This window comes from Phyllopteryx taeniolatus, chromosome 2, assembly GCF_024500385.1.
Source record: "Phyllopteryx taeniolatus isolate TA_2022b chromosome 2, UOR_Ptae_1.2, whole genome shotgun sequence".
In the NCBI taxonomy this organism is placed as follows: Eukaryota; Metazoa; Chordata; class Actinopteri; order Syngnathiformes; family Syngnathidae; genus Phyllopteryx; species Phyllopteryx taeniolatus.
This window is the reverse complement of record NC_084503.1, coordinates 40,839,854-40,859,342: the sequence shown is the minus strand read 5'-3', so window position 1 is coordinate 40,859,342 and position 19,489 is coordinate 40,839,854. Positions and strand designations below refer to the sequence as shown.

General features: G+C 43.9%; 1 protein-coding gene across 2 annotated transcripts; it reads left to right on the top strand.

The window, feature by feature from the left end:
* The first annotated feature begins 988 nt into the window (after window positions 1-988).
* LOC133474486 (NAD(P)H dehydrogenase [quinone] 1-like) lies at window positions 989-18,125 on the top strand. Of its 2 annotated transcripts, XM_061766277.1 has the most exons (6): window positions 991-1,250; window positions 2,183-2,350; window positions 6,441-6,571; window positions 12,813-12,926; window positions 13,331-13,432; window positions 17,643-18,125. In XM_061766277.1, exons 1-6 carry the CDS (start codon window positions 1,160-1,162, stop codon window positions 17,955-17,957), a joined length of 921 nt encoding a protein of 306 aa, XP_061622261.1. In that variant the 5' UTR covers window positions 991-1,159; the 3' UTR covers window positions 17,958-18,125. The 2 variants fall into 2 exon arrangements, with proteins under 2 accessions (XP_061622262.1, XP_061622261.1); XM_061766278.1 differs by lacking the exon at window positions 2,183-2,350 and having other exon boundaries at window positions 989-1,250.
* The last annotated feature ends 1,364 nt before the right edge of the window (window positions 18,126-19,489 follow it).

Genomic DNA, 19,489 nt, shown 5'->3' with positions numbered 1-19,489 from the left:
CCGATTCAGTGCACATAACATATAGCAATTCAAGAGAAGGCATTGAAGCATCATCGTGTTGTCAACTGTCATTTCATAGATTGTGTCAGGGTTGCAAATCAAGCTTAACCTGGTCATTAGCGTTATCACAGCTGGAAATGTGTGAGGCTGTCCTGACCGTAGATATGAAGTCCATATGCCAGCGCCCGGCTAATTGATACGCCCTCGTGGCGGCCATGTTGGGAAAAAACAATGCATGGATATTGAAATTAAGTCATAATCTGCTCAAATTTCTCAACCGAATTTGAGGGGTCATAGGGTCGACTAAGGTAAGTTTTGGGTGAGCTTGAGTCTACCCAAAATAAGGCTAGCCTCACCACTGGTCAAAAAGAGTCTGTGATCTGTTTTAAGTTTGACATGCATGCAGTTTGTATATTGTATATATATATATATAAAGGCAAAAGGCATGCAAAACGGGTGGATCAGATTTAGGTGTCGTTGTGACGTGGATATACTGCTCATTATTCAAGTCCAAGATCAAATTATTCTGTTTGTTTGGTGTGGTATGGAGGACATGAAATCCTCAGAAATATAAAATACGGACCTTTAAAATGCTGATAAGGGCAAACACTTGATACAATAGAAAGCTGCAGTATGGCCAAACTAAAAGCAGTCAGTCATTGTTGTGTGTTCACACAGAAACTGATGACAGGTGACATTATGGAAGGGACTTGATTGAATTACCTCAGCTTTAGCAAATGGACGCCCTCCTTCACTTTTACTTCTGACAAAGGGAAATTAAGTCAGATTAAAGTGTTTTGGGCCACATGACGCCTGTCGGATAATCCCTTGAAAGTGTCATACATTCTTTTCCAGGCCAAGTGAAACCAATCTTATTCTCCTGCCTGAGTGACTCCACAGCTTGACTAAATTGCACACACGCACACACACTTTAGCCTCCTCCCTTTGAAAAAAAAAAAAAAATCCTAAACTAAACCGGTCCTGCAGTGTGCCGACACTTTTTTTTTTTCTTCCGCTTGTGTGTAGTTCAGTAAGTCTGGGACACGTTTGCACCATCTCATGTCCAATCTAACCATGTTTCTCACGCAAAGAGGGCTACAGGGTGTATAAAAGCCACAAGAAGCTGAGCTACAGCGCATACTGATCCAGCAGACACAACATGGAAGCGCCTCCCGAGGAGGAGAATTGGAGGGATGAACAGCAGCAAGCAGCGGAAGACTCTCGGGTCTTTGAACCAGAAGAGGTTGAATGTAAGTCTACATTAGCCTATAATTGTTTAGAGCAAAGTCTTATCAATCTGTGAACTCTTTCTTCCAAGCACTGACGTTTAAAATATGTTGAATTGATCCTTTTAAAAATGATGAAACTGATATTACAGAACTATATTTTTGTCAACATCATGTGTCATGGAAGCACTCGAGACTTTTAACAGAGAATTACTGGGCATGTTTCTTTGGGTCGGTGATACTGTGCAATACCTCTGCAGCATCAATAGAAGTTTAAAATAACCCTGTTTGTGCAGTCTTGATGTTGTATGTCACCATGTTAATATTTGATGAGTAACATTTGGTTTGGGGAAAAAAAACTAATTTTCTGGTTATGTTTTAACAACAGATACATTTTTTTTAGATCATAACCCAGATCATTGGCGATGTCTTAATACATAGATAAAACATTTAAAAATGGAACTTTGGTGCCCAGCGTGAGCAGTGACAGAGCTTTTGATGCTATCACTTGATATCCAGCTGCAGATCATGTGTTGCATCCACAAAGGAATGTTGTTCTTCTTCCAATCTGTTGAAGCTTTTTGCCTGTGAGATAAAACAGACCGGAAGCATATTACATTAATACTCTCCCACCAGTGTCAGATTGGTCATTTTTCTTAACATTTGTTTAATGGCTTACTATATGTCACTGATGGTGTAATGGTTCTCCCACCTGACCTCTGTCCAGGCAGTGTTGGTTCAGCTCTCACTCAGTGACTGTGTGAATGTGGGAGTGAATGGTTGTCCATCTGTCATGTGCTCTGTGATTGAAAGGCAACCGGTCCCGGGTGTAGTTTTTCCCCCAGAGTCAGCTGGGAAAGGCTCCAGCTCGCCATGACCCTGAACAGGAAAAGCGCGATATAAAATGGATGTTTGGAAGGATGTTTACTATTCAAACCTGTTTGTGTGTGTCACAGCTCAGAAAACAGTCCTGATTGTGTATGCCCACCAGAGCTTGGGCTCATTCAACCAAGCAGTCCGGGATACGGCCGCTAAGGAGCTATCAATGCAAGGCTATCGGATCATCGTGTCAGACCTTTATGCTATGAACTTCGAAGCCAACTCCACACAGGATGACATAATTGGTGATCTTTCGATTTTTATCATACGAATTTCTATCCCTCAAATACTGTATAAGTGTCATTTTCATATAGTTTATAAGGTTAAAGACATGGCCCATTGAATTTCCTTTTGAAAATCAATGAATTTGACTGATAAGACTATTTGAATTATTGGCAACTGGCATTTTTGTCTTATTGCTGAATATGTCTTTTCCATGAAAACTTCCTCAGAGTCCGCAGTTTCTTTTTTGTTTTGGTTATCTTTTTCACTCAAGCTGTCTTGACTGTTAATGTCACTGGAGAGAGCCTCATTATGTTGTTGGAATACACCAGAGGCATCTGTGAGATGAAGTGCCAGGGTGAGGCAGCCATTTTAAATTTACACAGTAGCAGACAGCAAAATAAATGTTATTTCTGAGATATGAATGAATATGTATTAATTTAGGAAAATCTGTTTAGACTACAACTGCCACATCGGGTGCTGTTTGCTCCAACCCAACGTAACTGCTTGTGATGTCTGTGTCAAACGACACAAGGCAGTCACATGGCCGCACACAACGTCTTCTTTTGGGCTTTGGGTTTATAGACATGAACATTAGATATGCCAGCCTGGCTAATCGACGTGCCTACGTGGCGGCCATGTTGGAAAGGTTGTCGTTCCCATTGAAGGCAACGGCGCGCAACTGCGATTACATTTCAGATGATGAAAAACAAAACCTTTCATGTATTGTAGTATTTGTTTGGCACTGTCTGCACAAATGTTGATATTCTAGCCCACTCTAACTTGAGAAAAACATATTAGCCTTATTTGATGGTCATAAGATGTGCATGTGAAACCTGAACATGAAACATGCAAACATGCAATGACGAGTTTGGATCATGATGCACTTGTATCCACAGAGTTTGAAGAGGAACACGTATATTGTGCAACTCAAACGATTTTTATGTTTTTACCGTTATGCACTTTTGTCTTTACTGTTTTGCTGGAAGTGTATTTCAGTGGGACACCACCATTTAGTCTGTCAGTAAGGATTGCCTTTGCTATGAATGCCAACAATTTTAAATTAATAACATTTTGAGAATGGGACTTTTAGCGTGGCTGTTTAACATGCAAGAAGATTTACCCTTATAAAACCCATCCATCCATTTACTACCGTTTATCCGGGTCGGGTCGCGGGGGCAGTAGCTTTAGCAGGGATGCCCAGACTTCCCTCTCCCCAGCCACTTCATCCAGCTCTTCCGGGGGGATCCCGAGGCGTTCCCAGGCCAGCCAAAGGACGTAGTCTCTCCAGCGTGTCCTGAGTCGTCCCCGGGGTCTTCTCCCTGTGAGACGTGCCCGGAACACCTCACCAGGGAGGCGTCCGGGAGACATCCGAATCAGATGCCCCAGCCACCTCATCTGGCTCCTCTCGATGTGGAGGAGCAGCGGCTCTACTCTGATACTCTACTACATGATTGGGGCAAACTCCCATGCACCCTCGAGGACCCTGCCGAGATCTTCCCGACGGACACTCCTCTCCAGCACCCCTGAATAGACCTTACCAGGGAGGCTGAGGAGTGTGATCCCCCTGTAGTTAGAACATACCCTCCGGTACCCCTTCTTAAAAGGGGGGACCAAGACCCCAGTCTGCCAATCCAGAAGCACTGTCCCCGATGTCCACGCGATGTTGCAGAAGCGTGTCAACCAGGACAGCCCCACAACATCCAGAGCCTTTAGGAACTCCGGGCGAATCTCATCCACCCCCGGGGCCCTGCCACCGAGGAGCTTTTTAACTACCTCGGTGACCTCAAACCCAGAGATAGGAGAGCCCGCCTCAGAGAACCCACACTCTGCTTCCTCATGGGAAGGCGTGTCGGTGGAATTGAGGAGGTCTTCGAAGTATTCTCCCCACCGACTCACAACGTCCTGAGTCAAGGTCAGCAGCGCCCCATCCCCACTATACACAATGTTGGTGGTGCACTGCTTTCCTCTCCTGAAACGCCGGATGGTGGACCAGAATTTCCTCGAAGCCATCCGGAAGTCTTTCTCCATGGCCTCACCGAACTCCTCCCATGCCCGAGTTTTTGCTTCAGCGACCACCAGAGCTGCATTCCGCTTGGCCAGCCGGTACCCATCAGCTGCCCACAGGCCAAAAAGGCCCGATAGGACTCCTTCTTCAGCTTGACGGCATCCCTCACCGTTGGTGTCCACCAACGGGTTCGGGGATTGCCGCCACGATAGACACCGACCACCTTACGGCCACAGCTCCGGTCGGCCGCCTAAGCAATGGAGGCGCGGAACATGGTCCACTCGGACTCGATGTCCCCCGCCTCCCCCGGAACATGAGCAAAGTTCTGTCGGAGGTGGGAGTTGAAACTCCTTCTGACAGGGGATTCTGCCAGATGTTCACAATACGCTTGGGCTTGCCACGTCGGACCGGCATCTTCCCCCACCATCGGAGCCAACTCACCAACAGGTGGTGATCAGTTGACAGCTCCGCCCCCCTCTCTTCACCCGAGTGTCCAAGACATGCGGCCGCAAGTCCGATGACACGACCACAAAGTCGATCATCGAACTGCGACCTACGGTGTCCTGGTGCCAAGTGCACGTGTGGACACCCTTATGCTTGAACATGGTGTTCGTTATGGACAATCCGTGACGAGCACAGAAGTCCAATAACAGAACACCGCTCGGGGTTCTGATCGGGGGGGCCGTTCTTCCCAATCACGCTCTTCCACGTCTCACTGTCATTGCCCACGTGAGCATTGAAGTCCCCCAGCAGAATGATGGAGTCCCCAGCGGGAACGCTCTACAGCACCCCCTCCAAGGACTCCAAAAAGGGTGGGTACTCTGAACTGCTGTTTGGTGAATAGACACAAACAACAGTCATGACCCATCCCCCCACCCGAAGGCGGAGGGAGGCTACCCTCTCGTCCACCGGGTTGAACCCCAACGTACAGGCGCCAAGCCGGGGGGCAATAAGTATACCCACACCTGCTCGGCGCCTCTCACCGTGGGCAACTCCAGAATGGAAGAGAGTCCAACCCCTCTCGAGAGGACTGGTACCCTCTTGAGAGAACTGGTACCAGAGTCCAATCCATGTATAGTCGGAACTTCTCGACCTCACACACCAGCTCGTGCTCCTTCCCTGCCAGAGAGGTGACATTCCACGTCCCTAGAGCCAGCTTCTGTAGCCGGGGATCGGATCGCCAAGGTCCCCGCCTTCGGCCACCGCCCAGCTCACACTGCACCCGACCCCTATGGCCCTTCCCACAGGTGGTGAGCCCATGGGAAGGGGGACCCACGTTACCCTTTCGGTCTCTGCCCGGCCGGGCCCCATGGGTGCAGGCCCGGCCACCAGGCGCTCGCCTTCGAGCCCCACCACCAGGCCTGGCTCCAGTGGGGAGCCCCGGTGACCCACGTCCGGGCAAGGGAAAACGAAGTCCATTGTCGTCATCATTAGGGGTCTGTGAGCTGTGCTTTGTCTGGTCCCTCACCTAGGACCTGTTTGTCATGGGTGACCCTGCCAGGGGCATAAAGCCCCAGACAACTTAGCTCCTAGGATCACTGGGACACACAAACCCCTCCACCACGACAAGGTGACGGCTCAAGGAGGGGCCTTATAAAACCAAGGCAGCATAAAAAATATCGCTCAATTTGATTTTTCTCTTCAAAAGTATCTTTGCCTTTAGTGATTAAATTATTTGAAAATGACCAATATATTGTGTAGCATTATACTGTTTTAGACCATACAAAAAAAGAAGAACACACATACATTGTGTGATGTCAGAGTGATGGAGCATAGAAACCTTTCTGCACCACTGAGCTGAAGTTGTGGGACAGGGGGCTTCCGTGCCTTGCTTGAAGGCACCTCGACAGAAATCAGGAAGCAGACTAACATCTGTCCAACAACTAGTAATTCTGTAGCAAGATTTGAATTATGACCCTCTGGTCTCAAAGACCAATTTCTTACAGATTGAGCAACTGCTGCCCTGTTTCATTTCCACCCTAAATGGAACTGCATGTCAAAATTGCACATTGATATTTGAATACAATAATTGCAGCCATTAAAAATTAAACCTGGCACCTTTATCAATGTATCTATTCAGTGCTGACAATGTTGGTATTGTCCAGGTGATTTAAAGAATCCAGAGCTTTTCCAGTATGGAGAGGAGACATTGCACGCCTGGAAGGAGGGTCGCTTAAGTGAAGACATTGTGGCCGAACAACGTAAAGTCGAAAAGGCTGAGCTCATCATCTTCCAGGTCAGAGGCCACTTGTGATGGCATGTGTTAACACAGAGGGCCAAATGATTCGTCAGCAAACTATGTCAAAAGTTAATGTAAAACACTGATCAAGGAGGAACTGTGGCTGTTAAATTCAGGTTAACGTTGTGTGTGTGACTCTTTGCAGATTTATTGAATAAATATTGCAGTTTCACCCACAGGCTGATGAATGCTAATATAATCTTAAATACTTGGTTTTATGAATTAGCCTGTGTATCATGCACCACACTGAAAACATCTTAAAAACAAATTTGATCAGAAACCATAAACATGTGCCTTCACAAGTGTATATATATATATATATATATATATATATATATATATATATATATATATATATATATATATATATATATATATATATATATATATATATATATATATATATACACACACACACACACAAAAAACACCACACACTTGAATATTCGCACTAATGGAAAATTTAGATACAATTTAGGCTGAACAAGTAGCCATCCCCTTGTTCTGACCAAGCTGTCATTGTAGCAATAGCCAATCTCATGTGAGCAGACCCCGCAATAGGAGGGCACCCCCACCCCCCCTTTTTTTTGTGTGTATGTCCTGTTCGAGTTTTAGGTCAAGCAGAATGGAGGATCTGCATCCCTTTTATGCCGGAACAGTTTTACTGTGTCACAGTGGAGTTTTAAAGCTGTCGCTGTGGTTTCTTAGTATTATAATGGATATTTATTGAGAATCAGAGAAGATCAGTCGAACAGAACAAGGTTTCAAGATGGAAGTGAGAAATGAAGACAACAAGAGACAAAGCACTAACTGTAAACAAGAGGAGGAAAGTAAATCATTATATATCTAGAACAATGACACCTCAGGAGCACCGCCATGAATCTAGTGAAACCCCACCTCCCCCCGTGTTACTATGACTGCGAGGTCCCTGACTGAGCTGCCAGACACTCCTGCCGACCAGCCAAATCGCCCCCCCCCCCCCCCACCCAAGACCCACCGCCCCCCAGAGATGGGTCTATGTGGTGCATTAAAAGAAAGGAGGATGAGTGTGTGTAAATGGTAAATGGACTGCACTTCTATAGCGCTTTATTTACACTATCACAGTGCCCAAAGCGGTTTACAAAGCCTAAATTTCACCCACTCACACAGACATTCATAAACCAATGGGCGACTGCTGCCATGCAAGGCACTCCCAGGCCCACTCGGAGCAAATTGGGGTTCAGTGTTTTGCCCAACAACACTTCAACATGCGGACTTCAACATTGTAGCCGGGATTCGAACCAGTAACCCTTGGGTCACTGCACGACCTGCTCTACCTACTGAACCACAGCCGCCCAATGTAATGTGTCTTCTTCTTCTTCTTCTTCTTCTTTTCCTTTGGGCTTGTCCCTTTAGGGGTCGCCACAGCGCTTCATCCTTTTCCATGTAAGCCTATCTCCTGCATCCTCCTCTCGAACACCAACTGCCCTCATGTCTTCCCTCACAACATCCATCAACCTTCTCTTTGGTCTTCCTCTAGCTCTCATGCCTGGCAGCTCCATCCTCATCATCCTTCTACGAATATACTCACTATTTCTCCTCTGGAGGTGACCAAACCATCTAAGTCTGCTCTCTCTAACTTTGTCTCCAAAAGTTGTCTCCATCGAACCTCGGCAGTCCCTCTGAAGAGCTCATTTCTAATTTTATCCAACCTGGTCACTCCGAGAGCGAACATCAACATATTAATTTCCGCCACCTCCAGCTTTGCTTCCTGTTGTCTCTTCAGTGCCACTGTCTCTAATCCGTGCATCATGGCTGGCCTCACCACTGTTTTATAAACTTTGCCCTTCATCCAAGCAGAGACTCTTCTGTCACATAACACACCTGACACCTTCCTCCACCCATTCCAACCTGCTTGGACCCGTTTCTTCACTTCCTGACCACACTCACCATTGCTCTGGACGATTGACCCCAAGCATTTAAAGTCCTCCACCCTTGCTATCTCTTCTCCCTGTAGCCTCACTCTTCGCCCACCACCCCTCTCATTCATGCACATATATTCCGTCTTACTTCGGCTAATCTTCATTCCTCTGATTTCCAGTGCATGCCTCCATCTTTCCAACTGTATCTCCACCTGCTCCCTGCATTCACTGCAGATCACAATGCCAATGGAAACATCATGGTCCACGGGGATTCCAGTCTAACCTCATCTGTCAGCCTATCCATCACCACTGCAAAAAGGAAGGGGCTCAGGGCTGATCCCTGATGCAGTCCCACGTACACCTTAAATTCGTCTGTCACACCTACAGCACCCCTCACCGCTGTTTTGCTGCCCTCGTACATGTTCTGTATTATTCTAACATACTTCTCTGACACTACAGACTTCCGCATGCAATACCACCCAATGTAGCTCCCTCTGACCTTCTCTGTACTTTTGGATCAACATCCTCAAGGCAAATAATGCATCTGTGGTACTCTTTCTAGGCATGAAACCATACTGTTGCTCGCAAATACTCACTTCTGTCCTGAGTCTAGCCTCCACTACTCTTTCCCACAACTTCATTGTGCGGCTCATCAACTCGATTCCTCTATAGTTCCCACAGCTCTGCACATCACCCTTGTTCTTAAAAATGGGCACCAGCACACTTTTCCTCCATTCCTCAGGCATCTTCTCACGCGCTAGAATTCTATTGAACAAGCTGGTCAAAAACTCCACAGCCACCTCCCCTAGATGCTTCCATACCTCCACAACTGCCTTTCCATTTTTCATCCTCTTTAATGCCTTTCTAACTTCCCCCTTACTAATCATTGCCACTTCCTGGTCCACCACGCTTGCCTCTTCTAGTCTCCCTTCTCTCTCATTTTCCTCATTCATCAACTCCTCGAAGTATTCTTTCCATCTATCTAGCACAGTACTTGCACCAGTCAACATATTTCCATCTCTATCCTTAATCACCCTAACCTGCTGCACATCTTTCCCATCTCTATCCCTCTGACTGCCCAGCCTGTATAGATCCTTTTCTCCTTCTTTAGTGTCCAACCTGCCATACATGTCATCATATGCCTCTTGTTTGGCCTTTGACACCTCTACCTTTGCCCTGTGTCGCATCTCAATGTATTCCTTTCGGCTCTCCTCGGTCCTCTCAGTGTCCCACTTCTTCTTAGCTAACCCTTTTCCTTGTAGGATTTCCTGTATTGTGAGGTTCCACCACCAATTCTCCTTCTCTCCTTTCCTGCCAGAAGATGCACCGAGTACTCTCCTGCCTGCCTCTCTGATCACCTTGGCTGCAGTGGTCCAGTCTTCTGGAAGCTCCTCCCGTCCACCGAGAGCCTGTCTCACATCTTCCCGAGAAGCTGCACAACACTCGTCCTGTCTCAGCTTCCACCACATGGTTCTCTGCTCTGCCTTTGTCTTCCTAATTTTCCTCCCCACCACCAGAGTCATCTTACACACCACCATCCTATGCTGGCTAGCCACACTTTCCCCTACCACTACCTTACAGTCGGTAACCTCCTTCAGATTACATCGTCTGCACAAAATGTAATCCACCTGCGTGCCTTTCCCTCCGCTCTTGTAGGTCACCCTATGTTCCTTCCTCTTCTGGAAAAAAGTGTTCACTACCGCCATTTGCATCCTTGTTGCAAAGTCTACCACCATCTGTCTCTCCAAGTTCATTTCCTGGATGCCGTACTTACCCATCACTTCTTCATCACCCCTATTTCGTTCACCAACATGTCCATTACAATCTGCACCAATTACGACTCTCTCTCTGTCTGGGACGCTCAGAACTACTTCGTCTAGCTCCTTCCAGAATTTTTCTTTCACCTCTACGTCACATTCTACCTGTGGGGCATAGCCACTAATCACATTATACATAACACCCTCAATTTCAAGTTTCAGCCTCATCACTCGATCTGATACTCTTTTCACCTCCAAGACATTCTTAGCTAACTATTCCTTTAAAATATCCCCTACTCCATTTCTCTTCCTATCTACGCGATGGTAAAATAATTTAAACCCTGCCCCTAAACTTCTAGCCTTACTGCCTTTCCACCTGGTCTCCTGGACACACAATATATAAACCTTTCTCCTAATCATCATGTCAACCAACTCCCGAGATTTTCCTGTCATAGTCCCAACATTCAAAGTCCTCACATTCAGTTTTAGGCTTTGTGCTTTCCTCTTCTCTTTCTGCCAAAGAACCCGCTTTCCACCTTTTCTTCTTCTTCGACTTCGACCCACAGTAGCTGAATTTCCAACGTCGCCCTGCAGGTTGACGGTGCCAGTGGCGGACGTTGTTAACTCGGGCCACGACTGATCCAGTATGGAATTCTTTGGATGAACGCTCATATTTGTTTGGTAAAGTTTTAAGCCGGATGCCCTTCCTGACGCAACCCTCTGCATTTATCCGGGCTTGGGACTGGCCTACAGTTTGCACTGGCTTGTGCCCCCCAAAGGGCTGCATTGCCCAATGTAATGTGTAATGCATTAAAATCCTGGGGGCAGGCAGTGCAGAGGGGCAGGACGCCTGTACCGGGAAACAGCCCTGATGTACTGAAACCCGGTCCGGCACCCGCACTCTCCCAACCCCACACCAGTCCCCCAGGATACCCTGGATATGTGTGTGTACCCAGATGTGACTAGTGAAAAAAATATTTACATTAGTGATGTGAGTGTGTGCTAGGTGAGTGATTATCCTGCAGGTCGGGCCCCTTAGGGAGGATAACCACAGACAGAGAGGGCCGCCCTACCCAGCCCCGCAGCACCGACCCTGGGAATCCCCCCACATTCAAGCCAGCACCCACTACCTGCCCCCCGAGTGTGGGAGGTAGACCCAGACACACCAGGCAGGGACGAAAACCCCACAGCAGGCCCCACAGCCTCCCCACGAGAAGAGGAGGAGGCGAACACAGCGGGACGCAAGAAACGGGAGAAGAGGAGGAATCAGGCCGAGGCGCGACAGGGCAGCCCCACTGACCCCCCACCAGTAGCCAGAGCGGGGGACCAAGGCGGGCACCAGCTGGCATCGCACCAGCACCCACAGAACATGGGCAAGTCCACCATAAATGCTCCCAGGGAGGCCATTACAGTGGTCCCCCGCCCCTGAGATCGGGAACGAGTAAAGAAAGTCCCACCCCACAGATGACAAACACAGGGTCAAGAAGAGAAGATCCCCCACTCCATGCATGTGTCCTTTCATCATGCAAATCAGTCTGAAGTGTGAGAAAAAATTATAAAGTACATACCGTAATTTCTGTGTAATGCGCATATTTTACCCAAAGAAATTGTCAAAAGTCAATAGTGCGCATTATACATGGGTATAGCCGAAAATGAAAAAGCTTTCACATTTTATAAATGTATGCCGCCATCTAGAGGTTATGAGAAAGGTGTACACTTTCATTCTAATATGCCCCCACCTAGAGGTTATGAAAAAGGTGTAGCCTACACTTTCATTCCAATTTGACAGGGTAACGTATGACTGCATTGATGTTAATGGTTTGTTTATTTTTCCAGTTTAATAAAAAAAAAATTAAGCGATAGCTAACGCAACGAGCAATGATTGTAATTCTATTGTTCTAATTTTTTAAATAAAAATTAATTACGGCAGTATATAATGTCCATTTAAATGTGGGTTTAAATGGAATCATCGAGAATAAATAATTTATTTGAGGTAAGGTTTTCATTTTTATTGTGGCTATTCTTCCCAGTGGTGATATAGGTAAATTATTCGAGTGTTTTAAATCATCTGAGATTTCATCTGAGAAGTCCAGAAATTTTGATTGGTTAGCTCTGTGAGTTTTGGCGAAATATTAATACCTAAATACTTAATGTTTCCGATAGGAATGGCGTAATCTGGAATTTGATCTGTAGGATTCCATGAGTTTGTTGTTATTGGGAATATTGTTGATTTTGTCCAGTTGATAGAGTAATCCGATATTTGTGAAAATGTTTTAATGAGATTGAAGACTGCCTGAAGAGACAACTTGGGTTCCTGTAAATGAAGAATATCATCAGCATACAGATTGATTTTGTGTTCTGTCACTGGCGAGCAGATACCCACCCCCTGAAAACAGGCTAATTTCAGTCAGACTCAAACAAGACAAACAAAAGCATGTCACATACAATACATGTTATTAAGACACCTGGGAGCTGTTTTAAATTGTGGAAACAAAAAGGGATTACGTCCTCTTTGAGCATTATGCAAAATGTAGGGGACATTATTTAATTAAACCAAAATCTTTTAATGTCTTTCTGCAGTTTCCTTTATACTGGTTTAGTGTACCTGCCATCATGAAGGGATGGATGGACCGAGTGCTGACCCAGGGCTTTGCTTTCTCCCTGGAAAAGATGTACAATAACGGTATTTTCAAGGTCTGTCTTGGAGGAGCTACTTCACTACTGTATATAGAATTGTGACAATGACATTAAAATGCATCCGTTTTTATACAGTGCATCTCATAGATAGCACTGTACTGCAATAAATAAATGCAGTACAATACACTACAGTATCTTAAATTTACTGGTATATATTTCTTTATATTTTTATTACATGATACATAATATAATCTATGGTCAACTTTTTGTTAAGGGTCAATACAAACTATCAGATTTTATAGCCTAAAAATATAATTTATCAGTAGAATAGTAAACTTCACTTGTTCATGTTTAAAATGATCAAAAATTATAAACAATTATTTTCATGTAAGTGTCATGTAAGGTCCTTGCCATTAGCACAATTATTAAAATACTGTATGTGTTTTGATGTTTCCCCTCAGGACAAGAAAGCAATGTTGTCCTTTACAACTGGAGCTACAGAATCAATGTTTCGCCCCGATGGCATCAATGGAGATATTAATGTCGCACTGTGGCCTCTACAGGTGAGGATGGATTGCTGGTAAATCTACTCACATCTCAACATAGCAAATATTGTAGTTTGCTCTTGACAGGCCATTTAACTAATGTAGTGAAATTATCCAATTTCATTTCATTTTTCTGAAATGTACTATTTATTAGTTATAAATATATATTTGTTCATCTATCTATTTAAAATGGGTGCCTTGTTTCAATAAAGGTTGGGAAACCCTGAACTAAAGCAGATGTCTCCTTGTCAGTTTGAAAAAATAAATGCTTCTCCCCAAAATGTAATTACCTTTACGTTAATGGCATATTCCCCCAAAGGAGTTCAGTTCCATTCAGTTCACATGGGTATGAAATGCCTTGATTTGATTGGTGTTCATCTCTACATTGCAAGTCTGTAGTTGACAGCTGATCATTATAGTAGATACTGTAGCTTTGTAGCGGGACAGTGTGTTTTCACCAGTAACGAAATCAAGAAACACAAATGTCTCTTGAGTCCTCTCAATTGTAAGAAGAAGAAGAAGAATCATCTTTTATTGTCATGAACATGCATGCATGCACACGAAATTTGTTGTCTGCATTTAACAGATACACATACACATGTTAGTGGAACACACTGGAGCAGGGGGCAGCTGAAGCACCTGGGGAGCATTTCGGGGTATCAGTGTCTTGCTCAAGGACACCACAGCCGTGAGTCCGGGGGATGTTGGCGGATGGTCCAGTTGGGGTTTTGAACCTAGGTCCCCCACAGTGGCAGGCGATGATCTTAACCATTGGGCCACCCACTGCAATACTGCGAACTAAGTAACACCTGTATAATAATGCTGCTCCCATACCCTACATATAGTTTTACAAATAAATGACTCCTGCCATGTGGAAAGCATGCAAATGCCTGGTATGTTCTGCAGATGAATAAATAATCACCCAAGACTACTTGAAACATTCAACATAGGACTTCATCTGTTATTATATTAAGTTTATGGGTTTATATATCCATATCTGTGTTGGTAGATGCAATACAATTTGTAATAGAAAATAATCAAGTATTTTTTAATTTTAGTAAAGTTAAATTGTCAATATATATATATATATATATATATATATATATATATATATATATATATATATATATATATATATATATATATATATATATATATATATATATATATATATATATATATATATATATATATATATATATATATATATATATATATATATATATATATGGCCGACTGGCTAGAGCGTCTGCCTCACAGTTCTCAGGACCGGGGTTCAATCCCCGGCCCCGCCTGTGTCAGTGTAAATGAATATCAGCTGGTTCAGTCGTAATTGATGGCCTACAAAAAGTTTTCATTGCCAAGGTGTGAGTCAAGACACATCTCATGATGGGTAAGAGCAGAGAGCTGTCTCAAGACCATGGCAAACTTATTGTTGCAAAACATAACGATGGCATTGGTTACAGGCGCATATCTAAGCTTCTGTATGTTCCAGAGAGCACGGTTGAGGCCAATTTTCGTAAGTGGAAAGCCAATCATACCACCATAAATATGCCTCGATCAGGTGCTCCTCGCAAGATTTCTGACAGAGGAGTGCAAAGAAAAATCATAAGAATTGTCCAAGAGCCAAGGACCACCAGTGGAGAGCTTCAAAAAGACCTGGAATTAGTAGGTACTCTTGTCACAAGGAAAGCAGGGAGTAATGTACTCCGCTGCCATGACCTGGATGCACGCTCACTGCGCAAGACCCCATTGCTGGAAAAAATAGAAGCATGTCAAAGCTCGTTTAAAGTTTACTTGAATAACAGTTGGAGAACCCAGTTAAATACTGGGAAAATATAGTCTGGTAGAATGAGAGCAAAATTTAACTGTTTGGATGAGGGGCTGCTTTTCAGCAAATTGTACTAGTAAACTTCACATTATTGAGGGAAGGATGAATGGGCAAACGTATCGAGACATTCTTGACAAAAATCTGCTGCCATCTACGAGCATGATGAAAATGAAACGAGGGTGGACATTTCAGCAGGATAATGATCCAAAACATACTGCCAAAGAAACTCTCATTTGGTTTCAAAGAAAAAAAATAAAGCTGCTAGAATGGCCCAGCCAATCAACTGACTTGAATCCAATTGAAAATCTATGGAAAGAACTGAAACTCAAGGTCCATGAAAGAAGCTCACGGAACCTTCAAGACTGCTTGTGTGGAGGAATGGGCCAAAATCACACCAGAGCAATGCATGCGACGAGTTTCTCCAGACAGGTGGCATCTTAAAGCTGTCATTGCAACCAAAGGCTTTTAATAAATACCAGTTGGTGTGTTCAATACTTTTTCCCTGTGTCATTTCACATTGTTACAAACAACTTCATTTCTGAGCTTATTTGTTCTATTTTCTTTGTGTATTTGGATTACTTGGGTTGTTCCCAACATCTGGTGAAATGTTCATGTAAGTAGCACCTTTGAGAAAAATGATAGTGTTAAATACTTATTTCCGCCGCTCTGTGTGTATATTACAACCCAAGTTTTATATATATATATATATATATATGAACTATCATACAGCCATAAATATTCAAACCCTTTGCTCAGTATTTAGTAAAAGCACCCTTTTGAGCTGTACATCCATGAGTGTTTTTGGGAATGATGCAACAAGTTTTTCACACCTGGATTTGGGGATCCTTTCCCATTCCTCCTTGGAGATCCTCTCCAGTTCTGTCAGGTTGAATGGTGAAAGTTGGTGGACAGCCATTTTCAGGTCTCTCCAGAGATGCTCAATTGGGTTTAAGTCAGGACTCTGGCTGGGCCATTCAAGAACAGTTGTTCTGAAGCCACTCCTTTGTTATTCTAGCTGTGTGCTTAGGGTCATTATTTTGTTGGAAGGTGAAACTTCGGCCCAGTCTGAGGTCGTGAGCACTCTGGAGAAGTATTTTGTCCAGGATATCCCTGTACTTGGCCGCATTCATCTTTCCTTTGATTGCAACCAGTCCTGTCCTTGCAGCTGAAAAACACCCCCACAGCATGATGCTGCCACCACCATGCTTCTCTGTTGGGACTGTATTGGACAGATGATGAGGAGTGCCTGGTTTTCTCCACACAAACTGCTTAGAATTAAGGCCAAAAAGTTCTATCTTGGTTTCATCAGACCGGATAATCTTATTTCTCACCATCTTGGAGTCCTTCAGGTGTTTTTTTTTTAGCAAACTCCATGCGGGTTTTCATGTGTCTTGCACTGAGGAGAGGCTTCCGTCGGGCCACTCTGCCATAAAGCCCCGACTGGTGGAGGGCTGCAGTGATGGTTGACTTTCTAGAACTTTCTCCCATCTCCCGACTACATCTCTGGAGATCAGCCACAGTGATCTTTGGGTTCTTCTTTACCTCTCTCACCAAGGCTCTTCTCCCCCGATTGCTCAGTTTGGCCAGCTCTAGACGTCCCAAACGTCTTCCACTTCAAGATTATGGAGGCTACTGTGCTCTTAGGAACCTTAAGTGACACAGAGATTTTTTTGTAACCTTGGCCAGATCTGTGCCTTATCACAATTCGGTCTCTGAGCTCTTCAGGCAGTTCCTTTGACCTCATGATTCTCATTTGGTCTGACATGCACTGTGAGCTGTAAGGTCTTATATCAACAGGTGTGTGGCTTTCCTAATCAAGTTCATTCAGTATAATCAAACACAGCTGGACTCCAATGAAGGTGTAGAACCATTTTAAGGATGAACAGAAGAAATGGACAGCACCTGAGTTAAATATATGAGTGTCATAGCAAAGGCTCTGAATACTTACGGCTGTGTGATATTTCAGTTTTTTTAAATAATCAGCAAAAACTTCAACAATTATGTTTTTTTCTGTAACTATATGGGGTGCTGTGTGTACATTAATGAGGAAACAAATGGATTTTAACAAATGGCTGCAATATAACAAAGAATGAAAAATTGAAGGCGGTCTGAAAACTTTCCGTACACACTATATATATATATATATATATATATATATATATACATATATATATACATATGCACACACACACACACACAGTATATAATATGTAAATACTGCGATTTATTTTCTCCAGCGCAGCTGTTTTCTATTTCCATGTACCTCGGTCAACCTAAGATTCAATTACTGATTAAAAATTTCATTCAAAATAATAACCTTCAAGCCGTTATCCCGTTGGATGACATACTGTACTTTTTTGCTTCACTTGATATTTGTGTCTTGTTTTTTTTTTTCAGAATGGCACTCTGCACTTCTGTGGATTTCAGGTCCTTGCTCCTCAGATTTTCTGGGGTCCAGCTCATTGCCCTGCTGTAGTTCGAACTGCAATGCTAGAAGAGTGGAGTGTGCGGCTCAAAGGACTGCTGCTTGAAAAGTCTCTGACTTTTGCACCATCTGAATGGTTTGACCTCAGCTTTGAACAGGGGTTCTTGCTCCGAACAAAGGTGAAGGAGGAACAGATGTCCAATGCCTACGGGATCACCACGGGACACCATCTTGGCAAACTACTCCCGCCTGACAATCAGACCAAAGCACAGCTCACAGATGAATAGAGCTCGTCAGTACATGCCTTTAATCACAGATGGCTGTAACTCCGAATAAAATGTGCATGTGAAAGAGAGTCGAAGAATCGCTCTAATCAATTTCCTACACTGTTACTCTAATGGTGCTACTTCTTTTTGAATGTATTTAATTTGAATAAACATAGTACATTTAGTTATCACCGTATTTCCAATTTTATTCTCAACTCCACGATGTTTCACGTAAAATGTCGTTATTTTACATCATTTTTAAATAATTACAGCGATTTGACATTGTTTCATGCAGGGGTAAGTGGAACGGTGGTAGACTGGTTAGCATATCTGCCTCATAGTTCTGAGGACCTGGGTTCAAATCCGGCTTCGCCTGTGTGGAGTTTGCATGTTCTCCCCGTGTGTGCGTGGGTTTTCTCCGGGTACTCCAGTTTCCTCCCACATCCCAAAAAACATGCATGGTGTCATGAACGGAACAGAGGATAGGACCCAAAAATGCACGACTCCAAAACAAATGGACAGTTTAAAAAAAGAGAGGTTTAATATACAGGCAGAGGTCAGTACACAGGCAGGTAATCCAAAAAAGGCAACAGTATCCAAAAACAAATGCTGGAACGCGACGACAAGGTACAACGAACTGGCGACGAGAGAGAATGAGACACGAGGTTAAATGCAAGGGGTAATTAGGGTGAACGAGGCACAGGTGGTGAAGATGCTCTCAAGAGCAGGTGTGTATGAAACAGGGGGAAGACAAAAACCGGAACACACACCCATGACACATGGTAGGTTAATTGAATACTCTAAATTGCCCATAGGTGTGAATGGTTGTTTGTTTATATGTGCGCTGTGATTGGCGGACGACCAGTTCAGAGTGTACCCCGCCATTTACCCAAAGATAGCTGGGATAGTCTCCAGCACGCCCGCGACCCTGGTGAGGATAAGCAGTACGGAAAATGAATGAATGAATAATGCAGGGGTGTCAAACGTTCTGTAGTTATGGTGCTTTCAGTGGCCCATTTATAACGATGAAACAATATAAATGTATTATTACTCACGGAGTAACAGGACGGTAAATATCCTATTTTGTATGTATTTTTGTTTTAAATTCACAATTCGGTTGATATTTGGTATAGTAAAGAAACAAAATGTAAAACAAACTTAAATTTTGTGCACATATTTAATGACTTAATTTTAAATGAAACATCAGCTTAAAGCTGCAGTGTGTAGCTTCTGACGCCTCTTAGGACGCAATACTGTGTTATTCTTTGAGATTGTATGATGTAGGCCAGTGATTCTCCAAGTACCACCTCAAAAAATACTTTGCTCTCCAAGTACAACCATCATGGCCAACATTTAAATACAGTGGTATTGTAGGGCTACGTGGGTAATCAAAAACGAGGCAGATGCTTTATTCCTAAAATGTATTTAATGATATTGTAATCCACTGTAACATTACGCAGAGTTGACACTAATGGTGCCTTTGGGCTAACAGTGCTTTTATGCTCTACAGCTTTAAATGTTTTCATTTAGGAAAGTGTAAAAATAATAGTTTC

Excerpts from the sequence above, each read along its gene's own strand:
- LOC133474486 (XM_061766277.1), top strand. The coding sequence starts at position 1,160 with ATGGAAGCGCCTCCCGAGGAGGAGAATTGGAGGGATGAACAGCAGCAA. Across the intron at positions 12,927-13,330 it reads ACAATAACGGTATTTTCAAG|GACAAGAAAGCAATGTTGTC; the intron begins GTCTGTCTTGGA and ends GTTTCCCCTCAG. Across the intron at positions 13,433-17,642 it reads TCGCACTGTGGCCTCTACAG|AATGGCACTCTGCACTTCTG; the intron begins GTGAGGATGGAT and ends TTTTTTTTTCAG.